Raw genomic sequence first — 10,114 nt, 5'->3', positions numbered from 1 at the left:
ACAGCAGCGCGTGGTCGCACTGCACGCGGAAGCTGCGCGCGCGGCTTCTCGGGCGCTTGGGTGGTCGCACTGGGAGCGTACTTCTCCTCTCTGCGCCGGTCAGACATCGACTGCAGTCGTTCATACTCGTATTCACTCGGTTTTCCACACACACGTCATTTTAAACATGTGTGTGTGTGTGTGTGTGTGTGTGTGTGTGTGTGTGTGTGTGTGTGTGTGTGTCATGTGCAGAAGCAACGGTCAAATATGTATAGATGGACAAGCAACAACTTAGTTAATCATCATTTAATTATTTTATTTTTAAAATTGACCGGATTCTCTCGCATTTTCTGTGCCCGACTTCCTGTCTGGTACGATCTGGTCTATCCAGCTTGACAGACGGCGCCCTCGGCGCGCGCGGCTCGCGCGAAAAATAGAAATGAACCGATCAGCGCTGCAGGCGCGCGCACTGCGCTCCACAGCGCGAGATGTGCGACCAGGCAGACCGGTTAACATGTGCGCCGATCTGAAACTGCCTCCGCTCCAGGGCGCTGCGCTTCGGTTCCGCGTCCAGTGCGACCTGGCACGGCGCGGTGCGGTGCGCGCCCCCCCGACGATTTTTTATTTGAAACAAAATATAAAACATTGTCTAATAATCAACAAAAAATTCCACAACCCTCCCTGCAGCACCTCCACTGACCCCTGTTGAAGACCTCTGCTCTAAACTGACAGTAAACATTATCAAATGTGCAGTATGAAGGAAAAACACCACTTCTATTATGAATATTTAATACTAATACTCTGGCACTCTCTTGAGTAACAATGCAGAGTACTTCATTAGCCTGCTGACTGACTGCTAACTGCTAATCAACTAGCTAACTCTAGTCTCCAGCATCACTGCTCTGTCTCTCTCTACACACACACAGCCTACGTACAGAGCTATTTATGAATGGTGCCGAACTAATTTTGTAACAGTAGTCTGTCACAAACCCAACACAAGCCTTATAGCGGTGATTAAACCGTGCAACATTAATTTAAGCTCCAACAGCTATGTACTGTAGAAGAGAAGCTAACTAGCTTTCAGAGATTATACCGGCGCCTACCACAGGTGGGCAGGAAAACACATTAGGACTGCAAACCGGATACAGAGACTAAATGGGAGACAGTCATGCTGTTGTGATATCAGATGTAAGTGTTTATGTCTATTTTTTTGTTTCTTTGTTTCTTTGTTAGCTCTAGGTGGGCATCAACTGCTTACTTGCCCTGTCTGTATGCTACAGCTAGGCTAAATGGTCACTATTAGCATTCAAAGCTGTTTACCTACCAGTCGGGAATAAACATCTTTAGTTCAGCATCAAACTTCATTTCTTTACTGGATAAAACCATATAAAACCTGTCTCCAGCAGTGGAATCCTACGATTGAGTTAGCATGTTGACAGTCCAGCCCAATTCTAGGGTGGCTGTTTCCGCAACACCAAAAAGAAGGACTTCGCGGCGTAAGGTGAAACAATAATAGTTGTACGAGTACTTTTCCACTAACAATTTTGTCCATGATAAGAATGGTATCATAATAAAGTGATTCCTACTCTATTCATTGCAAGACAAGTTCTCTGATTTGGACTGTCAGGTGTGTCAGCCAGGGAACATGATTTTAAACTGGAGTGACTGTAAGGAGAGGAGATCTTCTATGTTGCAGGGAGTGAATATGTGAATATATGATTTGTTGTGCTCATGTGCTCCTTGCCAGAGCAGATTGTTCACTTAAGCTGTAGCTGCAGCTTTTCTATAGTTTTGTAAATGTGACTTTTCACAGATGTTCCTAAAGCTTTAGTTTCATTTGTGCTGAAAGAACAATGGACACTTGGCTTTTACTGAAAAGCAATATTCTGTGCTATAAACGCATTAAGCAATATTGGCCCTGCAAGGGCACACACACTGTAAAATGCAATAAAGAACCTGGTAGCAGGCGCCAGTCATCAGTTCAAGTGATGATTGTAAAAATGATGAAGTCTCAGTAATGTGGCACTAATTTGATAATAAACCCCCTGTAATCTTTTTTATCATTCGACTTAAAAAGCATGTAGCCTACGTATAATGAAACCTAACCATTTGTGTGAATTAAATGGAAAAGTATAAAGATAATTGGCACTTGTGCAAAAATATCTACACCACATTTGTATAAAAAAACAAAAACAAAATAATATAATCATTGCACAATAAATTAACTATTCAATACATCTCAATACTAAAGTACTGCTATGCACCACCACCACCCCATCAGACATTTTGTATGGGATTGTAATTTGTTAAAAATGTATTAGGCTATACTCCACCAAAATACAATCTATTTTCTGTATTCTACACACAACTTAACTTTCATATGTGCTTTAAAAAAGCTGAAGACCTGATAAAGGGCTGATGAAGAAAAAGAGTTAGCCCTGAAAGGAAAAATCAACCACACTACATTCTTTAAGTAAATACTGTAAGTTATTTGTTCTTGAATGTCTTGAACAAATTTAAAAAATACTGTCTTTATCACCTCAGCTTTCAACTACAGAGACATCTTCCTGTTACACTGTTACACAAAAATGAGTTGTTACTTTTTCTTGCTGATGCAGACAACATACCAACAGGTAAAAGTTAATCTTAGATGAAGTTTATGTAAAGTAGTGAGCCATAAAAGGCTATATTGCCCCCATGTCACATTATTGGTCCTCTGGTTGCTCCTGGTCATACATCTCAACTCCAAAGACACAGTCTTCCTCCAGCTCATTTGGTTTAGCAGAGTGCAGGGGTGCAGATTTAGCATGAGTATACAGGCTTTGTCAGATTAACACCTGAGCACAAGAAAACTGGGGAGGAGGTCTGAGAATTATGGGTTTTAGAGGTCTTCATCTTCTGTCTTTTCTTCTGCTGTCTCAAGGAATTCATCTTGTAAAAGGTATGTGTATGCTCTTGATTTCAAAACAGTGCAAACAAGTTAATGGAAATGCACAGATGAAAAAGAGTATGTGTACTGAGAGATGATTAGTAATAATTAGTGGGATTTTATTTTGCATTTTGCATCATCATCGTGCGATTTTGACCAAATGTAATCTTTGACGCACACTGAACAAGCACTGTGTGAAAAAAGTATCACATGACTAAAAAGAAATCACAATTTGTAGACATTGAAACAATTCACTGATGTGATAAATGTTGTACAGTGACGATAAGGTAGGCATAAAACATGTGGAACACTGTTTTGTAGCCAATGACACATTTTATATTGTTTTAGAAAAAAGTACTATTTTGTACTGTATTTTTGTGTTTTTCTAATGTGTGTGTGTGTGTGTTTTTTTCTTCAAAACAATTAATTTTCTGCATGGTGTCTTTACTCCACTAGTAAATTATGTTGCATTTTACTGAAAAGTTATGGTTGCACATACGATACAATACGACACATCTGTAAGATGATTCAGACATTAACTGTCTGTTTCATATGAATGGTGGCATATTCCAAGGTCATAGGATGGATAATTCATTCATGGTGAAGAATTAACTATCCTTTAAAAGCCAAATCACATGTTTTGAGGTGCTGCAGCCATCATAAACATGGTAACTCATTTGCCAAGAAAACAGTAAAAACCCATTTCCTTTTGCTTAAATGATCTGAATCACTTAATGACAAGTGCAATGTAACCGTCTCTGAAAGCACTTTAAACCATATTAAACTTCCTCTACAAAGACTTTTACAGCACGTAGACACATTTTGCCCATAAAACGATGAATGGTAATGATTGCTTGTTTCTGCTTCGGTGTGTTTTGTGTAGGAAGCTGCGGCGGTGGTGAGTTTCAGTGCAACAGTGGACAATGCATTGACATAGCCTGGAGGTGTGATGGAACTAAAGATTGCACAGATGATTCAGATGAGCTGAACTGTCGTAAGTATTACAACCTGTCACAGAAAATGATAGAACATGAAGCCGATGAAGAAACCCAACGTTTTCAAATCTGAACTCTAACCCTAAGAAAACCATTGCATACACACATAAAATCATGTATAAACTCATGTATACATTAGTTCTGTTCTCTGTGGCAGCACCTCCATCATGCAGCTCACAGGAATTTAAGTGCGTGACAAGTGGTGAATGCATCTCACTGGGATTTGTGTGCGATGGGGAGGAAGACTGCACCGATGGCTCAGACGAACAGAGAACCTGTGGTAATGCACACACTGATTGTTTCCTTACTGACTGGGATGGTGTTGACCACTGACCCACTTGGTGCTGTGATTTTTTCCAAAAACTCACATCACATGACCTGAGAATGGACTAACCACTAGGTGGCTACATCATTTCACAATAAAGATTGAGCCTGTCAATATGCATGCAGTTCAAATGCTGTAGATAAACTTCATGCTTGTAATTAACCAGGACACCACAGTGAAATAAACAGCTGCCCTAAACACTAAAAGATATTTCTTTATAGAAAACACATACATCTCCATTGATATATCAGTTACTGTAACATATAAAATGTCTTGTGTTCCTATGACTGACGTTGAGAGTTTTGTCTGCTGCAACATAGCATTGGGAGATAAAATACCCACTCACATCTTCTTATCAATTCAGGTGATCGGACCTGCAGCTCAGACCAGTTCACATGCCAGGAGGGCCAGTGTATCCCCAGCAAATACAGATGTGACCGTGTGAAGGACTGCGTGGACAACTCTGATGAGAACAACTGCAGTAAGACTTTTACGTCTACCGGAAACTGAGCATACTTTACAGTTCAGAAAATACAGCACTGGTGTTTAATGTCAGTTAAATTCTCAATTTGTCTGATTGAAACAATTTTAGTGGCATTATAGCAAATCTGTGTTGTGTGTTTTTTTTCTTTTTGTTTGCAGACTATCCACCGTGCACAGAGAAGACGTGCGCTAATGGGGCCTGTTACAACAACTCTCAGCGCTGCAATGGGCTGCAGGACTGCAGAGACGGCTCTGATGAATTCAACTGCAGTGAGTAGACGAGACTCAGAGCAAACTTCAGTTTGTCACCAGCCGACACTGTAAACAACATTTCCCATCAGATAAACTGAAGGGGGGAAAAAAAGAAATCTGTACTGCATTAGTTTTCCCTCTAAATGTAAATATGAGAGCAACAATATTTGTATATATAGTTGGAATGCAAGACGGCAGGTCTACTAAACTGATTTACACATCTCCAGATTTTCTATCCAGCCCATGAAATAATATATTATATAATATTTTAAAGCTATATTTCCCAAGTTTGACTCAGCACCTCTTATATAATTCAATAATCTAAACAGAAGCTGAAATTTACTTCATAACCTCCATGAAAGGAGTGTGCCAGAAGGCCATATATAGTACTGTATAGGTACACTCCATCCTATTAGGTGTATATTGCGTTTCCATGCATTTCCAAAATTTATTATTTTACAATAAATATTTTATGATTTCATATTTTCTTTGTATTTGCCCACTGTGATAATGTGATACTATCTCTTGGTGATTTTGTTGGTGCAGCAGTAAAAGCTTATTCTGCTGATGAGGTTGCTTCAGTTTACCTCGTTAGAAGCTTTTCAGTGGGGTCACAGTAGTAAACAGTGTGTGACCTCTTGTAAAATGCAGTCTCTGTGTTTTATTTGCAGCCGCTCAGCACTGTCCCATCCACCAGTATGAGTGTGCAAACGGCTACTGCATTCCACACTCCTTCATATGCGACCACTGGGACGACTGTGGAGACAACAGTGATGAACAAGGCTGTGGTAAGGACCACACTCACTCAACACAAAAGTTTTAACACAGGTTCAACTCAACAAATGAATCATTACTGTGATGTTCATGTTAGATGGGTCAAATCTGAACCTGAATAAATGTGAGTTCCTCTGTATCTGTTTATTCATCAGAGTACCAGAGCTGTAGCGGCAATCAGTTCACATGTTCCAGTGGCCGGTGTATTCCTCAGCACTGGGTGTGTGACAAGTTCAACGACTGTGGTGACTACAGTGATGAGAAAGGATGTGGTGAGAAAGCTGTCCTTAAAATAGAAAACTTTTTTACTTTATTTGCATCATTCAGAAGGTATCATGTCGATATATTTCTAATTCATTCAACAAAATAACACCTTCCTCTTGGGTTTTTAGATAGTAACTCTCGAGACTGTTACCCTGGTGAGTGGGGGTGCCCCGGCTCGACAGTGTGTATACCAGTGGGCAAAGTGTGTGACGGCAAACCTGACTGTCCTGGAGGAACAGATGAGACCAACTCGACCGCACAGAAAACCTGCAGTAAGTCACACTGATGCCAGCTTTTCCACATGGGTTTGAGAAATCGACACGAGTTCCACACTAATTAAAAGTTGCCTAAGTGAGAGATGAGGTCAAATTCAGGATGCCCTACACTTGCACCACTTTCACAAGGCTATAAATCACAGTGCAAAGGTTTGGGACATTATAGTGTACCATGCTCATAAACCTTTCTCAGAAATCAGTTATCTTTTCCCTTCCTTGTCACTGCGCACACACTGGAGGTGAAAGCACCAAATTTATCGGCCAATATTGATCAAGCTCACCATGCTGGTCATGATTCAGGTTCAAGCAGACAGACTGAAGGCAATAATCGCAATTAGAAAGGTTACAGTATAAAACCTGACAGAGCTTTGACTACGGTATGTTGTTCATTCATTTGATGATTTTTTCCCCACAGGCCTGGATCAGTGCTCCACCTTGAGCTGTGAGTACCTCTGCCACCTGTCTCCTGAAGGAGGAGCCTGCTACTGCCCTGATGGTTTTATTGTAGCCAATGACAGCCGCACCTGTGTAGGTAAGTACATCATATAATCTGCATTATTTGAAGTTTAAAGGGATAGTTCAAAATTTTGGCAAACTGGCCCATTGCCTTAATCGCTATAGTCATAGCAGTAGGTTCGTTACTTTTTTTTTTTTTCTTTTTTTTTTAAGTATATTTTTTGGGCATTTATGCCTTTATAGATAGTACAGTTGAGACAGACAGGAAACGGGGAGGCAGAGAGAGGGGGGATGACATGCAGCAAATGGCACCCGACGCGGGACTCGAACCGGGGCCGACCGCAGCGAGGACTGTGCCTCTATACATGGGGCGCCCGCTCTAACCACTACGCCACGCGACGCCCCAGGTTCGTTACTTTTATTTGTTGGTGTAAGCTATTTTTAGAATGGCGGAGTAGAGCCGCAGGCTGCTCAGAGCTACACTACGGAGGCTAAAGGAATTTCTTGGTTTTCCTCATCAAACTCATCAAAAACAAAATCCCAAAATCCCCAAACTCCAAAACGCTTTCGTGGACAAGTTGTGACCTGCACAATCACCACGCTATGAGATAATAACGGAACGTTATGAAACGGAGCCGTTATCGAGGTAAATACAGGGTAAATACAGAGTCTGCTTGCTGAAAAACTCATAGCGTGGTGATTGTGCAGCTCACAACTCGTCCACGACAGCGTTTTGGAGTTGCTGGTTTGTGTATTTGATGAATTTGATGAGAGAAACCAAGAAATTCCCTTACATGTAGCCTCCATAGCATAGTAGCTGCTCCGCTCCGCCGTTCTAAAAATAGCTTACACCAACAATTAAAGGTAACAAACCTATTGCTATGACTATAGCGATTATGGCAATGGGCCAATTTGCCAAAATGTTGAACTATCCCTTTAACTCTCAGTGGAAGTGATGAAAGGAGAAGAACTCTTGGTCAAATGGTCTCAATTTCTTTTGTTTTAGCTTGCACCATAAGTCATCCTTAATGGCTGAAATTATTTTAGATTTAGATTTAATTTCACGGTACTCTGGTTGCAAATTACAAGTAGTTATCTTCATTCTAATGCCTAATACATATAAAGTGGCTGCTTGTTTTATTGTCTAGACTATAACGACTGTCAGATCTGGGGGATCTGTGACCAGCTGTGTGAAGACCGTCCTGGGACACACCGCTGCAGCTGCGCTAATGGCTACTTCTTGGAGCAGGGTCATGTGTGCAAGGCCAATGTCTCAGGTACAGTGAGTCACATGAGCTTTTACACAGTACATAATGTGTAATAATAACAAACTGTATCTCACTGCTGGGGTCTGGTATTTCTGTTTTCCAGCTGGACTGCCTCAGCTCATTTTCACAAACGGGGGTGAGGTGATGATGGCCGATATTCATGGACGTTTTGTCAGGACTCTGGTGCCGGCCCAGGGCAGAGGTTCCGCTGTTGGCGTGGCCTACAACTGGCACAGTGACACGATCTTCTGGAGTGACACGTATACCAAAAAGGTCCGTCTGGATTTTCGTCCTCCTCTATTTTATTTTATTTTATTTTATTTGTTAGGATCCCCATTAGCTGCGCTCTTGAATGCCGCTAGTCTTCCTGGGGTCCACAGTTAAAACCAGTACATTTAAGTATATTTTTTGGGGGCGTTTTTTGCCTTTATTTGATAGGACACAGTATAGATAGACAGGAAAGGGGTTGGCAGAGAGGGGGGATGACATGCAGGAAAGGTCTGCCCGACGCGGGATTCGAACCGGAGGACGCCTGCGTTGAGGACTGTAGCCTCTACATGGGGCGGCCGCCTTAACCACTGCGCCACGCACTGCCCCAAAACCAGTACATTTAAACATAAATCTGCAATCACAACATGAGATTATCAGATTATCATCCACATCAAAGAACATGTGTAAGATAACTCCGATGTACAGCAGTTATAAAATAAAATAAAAAGAATAAAATAAGAGGGTAAAACAAATGAAAATGACAACAAGAGACCCTATTACCCTACATAAGACCCTTTGTGTGTATGTGTGTGTGCATGTGTATGTGTGCGTATGTTATTTTACAGATATGAAATTCCAAGATATTTTTTTATTTGCTTTTTGAATGTTAGTTTGTGTGTTTGTGAGTTTAGTTATTGTTACTACTTGTCTACTTTTGTCATAGCTTATTGAAGAACACATTTGGCAATAAGCTTAAAAAAACATTTGTCTCCAACCTTTTCTTTCTTTTGCCAGGTATATTCTGCCAACTATGATGGGAATAACATTAAAGAAGTTCTGACCGCTGCAGTCCAGAATGTCCAGAACCTCGCCGTGGACTGGGTCAACTTCAAACTCTACGTCCTCGAGGCGATGGTGGAGCGCATCGATATGTGCGATTTTGATGGAGGGAATCGGGTCACGCTGGTGGCTGAGAACCTGCAAACGCCTCACGGCCTCGCCCTGGACCCGACAGTGGGGTGCGTTTAAATGCTACGATCCTGGAAGCTGCTGAGAATGACACATGTTACAAATCTCATCAGTCGTCATTACATGGACTGCACATTAATAACATCTGAATTTGAGTTTTTTTTTTTTTTTTTTTGAAAGATTGGCTATTTTTCAAGATTCATCAAGATTAGCACTTTCAGATATCTTTTCTGCTCTGATATCTTTGCCTTTACTTGGTGATGTTTAATGTTGCCATCATTATTTAAGCTCAGCTAAGTCAGCTAAAGACAGTTTATGATGCAATACAAAATAAATCAGAGGCAAATTTACAAGACTTCAAATCATTCCTATTCATGAAGTCAATATTTCTATTTTTTAAGAGGTTAATGTAGCTTATACTGCACAGTGTCCATTCAAGTGTGTATTTATTTGTTTGGCTGCAGGTACATGTTCTTCACAGACATGGGCCTCTCCAGTGAGCAAATGAAGCTGGAGCGAGCCTTTATGGATGGCAGCAATCGCTTTGAGCTGGTGAGGATCAGACTGGGCACTCCAACAGGAATCACCCTTGACATCGTCACTCAGAGGGTCTACTGGTCTGACAGCCACTTTGACACCGTGGAGACGGTCACCTACGAGGGTTTGGACAGGTAAAAAGGTTGCACTAAAAATGTTGAAGGAAAACAGCAAAGCATCCATTTTCTTTTTCTTTTTTGAATTTTCATCATTTTATTACAGTAAATAAGTCCATATCATACATACACACACACATACAGAACAGGCAGAGACAGGTTTGTGTTTGTCTCTCTCTCAGACCAACGTTCACAGCATCGGAGTGGAAATAAATAAAACAAAGGTGTTATAAGCTCAGAGATGTGCAGTGATCACACCTAACATGCAACTCTTTTTTTTTG

The 10,114-nt window shown here is 41.1% G+C and overlaps 1 protein-coding gene across 5 annotated transcripts in view; it reads left to right on the top strand.

Annotated features, from left to right (window-relative positions):
* The first annotated feature begins 2,773 nt into the window (after nt 1–2,773).
* Nucleotides 2,774–10,114, top strand: part of lrp2b (low density lipoprotein receptor-related protein 2b) — a 47,782-nt gene continuing 40,441 nt past the window's right edge. For all 5 annotated transcript variants that reach the window (XR_015034409.1, XM_085761713.1, XM_085761712.1 and 2 more), the window contains exons 1-13: nt 2,774–2,920; nt 3,792–3,902; nt 4,061–4,183; nt 4,593–4,709; nt 4,871–4,981; nt 5,635–5,751; nt 5,893–6,009; nt 6,130–6,273; nt 6,692–6,808; nt 7,881–8,009; nt 8,104–8,273; nt 9,006–9,229; nt 9,644–9,850. Coding sequence is in view for 4 of the 5 variants with exons in the window: in XM_085761713.1 (XP_085617839.1) it covers nt 2,854–2,920; nt 3,792–3,902; nt 4,061–4,183; nt 4,593–4,709; nt 4,871–4,981; nt 5,635–5,751; nt 5,893–6,009; nt 6,130–6,273; nt 6,692–6,808; nt 7,881–8,009; nt 8,104–8,273; nt 9,006–9,229; nt 9,644–9,850 (1,754 nt within the window). In the remaining variant the exon portion in view is untranslated. The remainder of the gene's footprint in view (nt 2,921–3,791; nt 3,903–4,060; nt 4,184–4,592; nt 4,710–4,870; nt 4,982–5,634; nt 5,752–5,892; nt 6,010–6,129; nt 6,274–6,691; nt 6,809–7,880; nt 8,010–8,103; nt 8,274–9,005; nt 9,230–9,643; nt 9,851–10,114) is intronic.

The sequence above is a fragment of the Trachurus japonicus genome, chromosome 19, assembly GCF_045865225.1.
Source record: "Trachurus japonicus isolate A0001 chromosome 19, Traja_1.0".
NCBI classification, from domain to species: domain Eukaryota; kingdom Metazoa; phylum Chordata; class Actinopteri; order Carangiformes; family Carangidae; genus Trachurus; species Trachurus japonicus.
This window is presented reverse-complemented; position numbering and strand designations above follow the sequence as displayed.